This window comes from Blastocystis sp. subtype 4, assembly GCF_000743755.1.
Source record: "Blastocystis sp. subtype 4 strain WR1 chromosome Unknown seqid_0989, whole genome shotgun sequence".
In the NCBI taxonomy this organism is placed as follows: Eukaryota; class Bigyra; order Opalinata; family Blastocystidae; genus Blastocystis; species Blastocystis sp. subtype 4.
In genome coordinates, this window is record NW_014568558.1 from 1 (window position 1) to 1,004 (window position 1,004).

A 1,004-nucleotide genomic window follows, 5' to 3' on the forward strand; every position below is an offset into this window, starting at 1 on the left:
GTTGAATGAAGTGATTATTGGTGAGAATAGTCTGAGTTCATTGAGTCATTCGTGAGGAATTGAGTGTTGATTGATGACTAGATACACAGTGAATAATCGTAATACCTTGTTGAGTATTCCTTGGTATGTAACTGCACTGACTGTAACTGCCAATTCATGTAATGAAGATACCATTAATGTGGTTGATTTGAGTTCATTCAAGTTTCTTCGAAGTGTTGTGATTGGTAATGAATGTTTCAAGTATGTTCGGATATTGTCGATAGTTGGACTCAATTGGCTTGAATCAGTCAGTATTGGTTATAGAAGTTTTGGGAGTGATGGTTCATTATTGGTGGGCAGTGAGTTCAAGATTGTGAATTGTCCACAATTGAAGAGTTTGAGTATTGGATATCGTTCATTTGGTCGATACAATGGATTTGAATTGTGTCAGTTACCTCAACTGAAATCTGTTGTAATAGATAATAGTGCTGATGGTTTTTGTTTTCGATATGCTCGTAAAGCAGTATTCAGAGGTATGAATGATGGAAGAGATGGATTGTAGACTTGCCATCATTGGAGACTATTGATCTAGGATCTTATGCCTTCCAGAATGCAGAATATGTGGTATTTGAAAGTATGTGATAATAGGAATTGAACATATCAGATCTTCCTAAGTTGACAGTGTTACGATTAAAGCACTTGTGTATGGAGGGTTCGACTTCTACAAAGACAACTGATGTAATTCCCTATTACTATAAGAATACTCTTATCATGAGGAGTATGTATGTTAAGAGTTCTTATCATCAGATCTACCATCTTTGAGGACACTAAGCATTAGTAGTGGAGTATTTGGGAATATGGGTTTTGTAAGGTTAGAAAGTATCACATTTGAAACTATCAAACAATAGATATTAGATCACCTCTCAATAGTAGTAGTGTTTTGACGCATGTTACGTATTTTTATTATCCAGACAAACCGTCGCAAACATGGGCCTCCAACCCTGGGTAGCTATACACGCTTAACC

General features: G+C 36.3%; 1 protein-coding gene across 1 annotated transcript; it reads left to right on the forward strand.

The window, feature by feature from the left end:
* Window positions 1–73: 73 nt before the first annotated feature.
* Window positions 74–801, forward strand: JH06_5677 (hypothetical protein; the record flags this gene model as incomplete). The annotated part of the gene is made up of 3 exons (XM_014669169.1): window positions 74–512; window positions 542–613; window positions 644–801. The coding sequence occupies 3 exons, from the start codon at window positions 74–76 to the stop codon at window positions 799–801; spliced, it is 669 nt and encodes a 222-aa protein (XP_014524655.1).
* Between the last annotated feature and the right edge of the window lie 203 nt (window positions 802–1,004).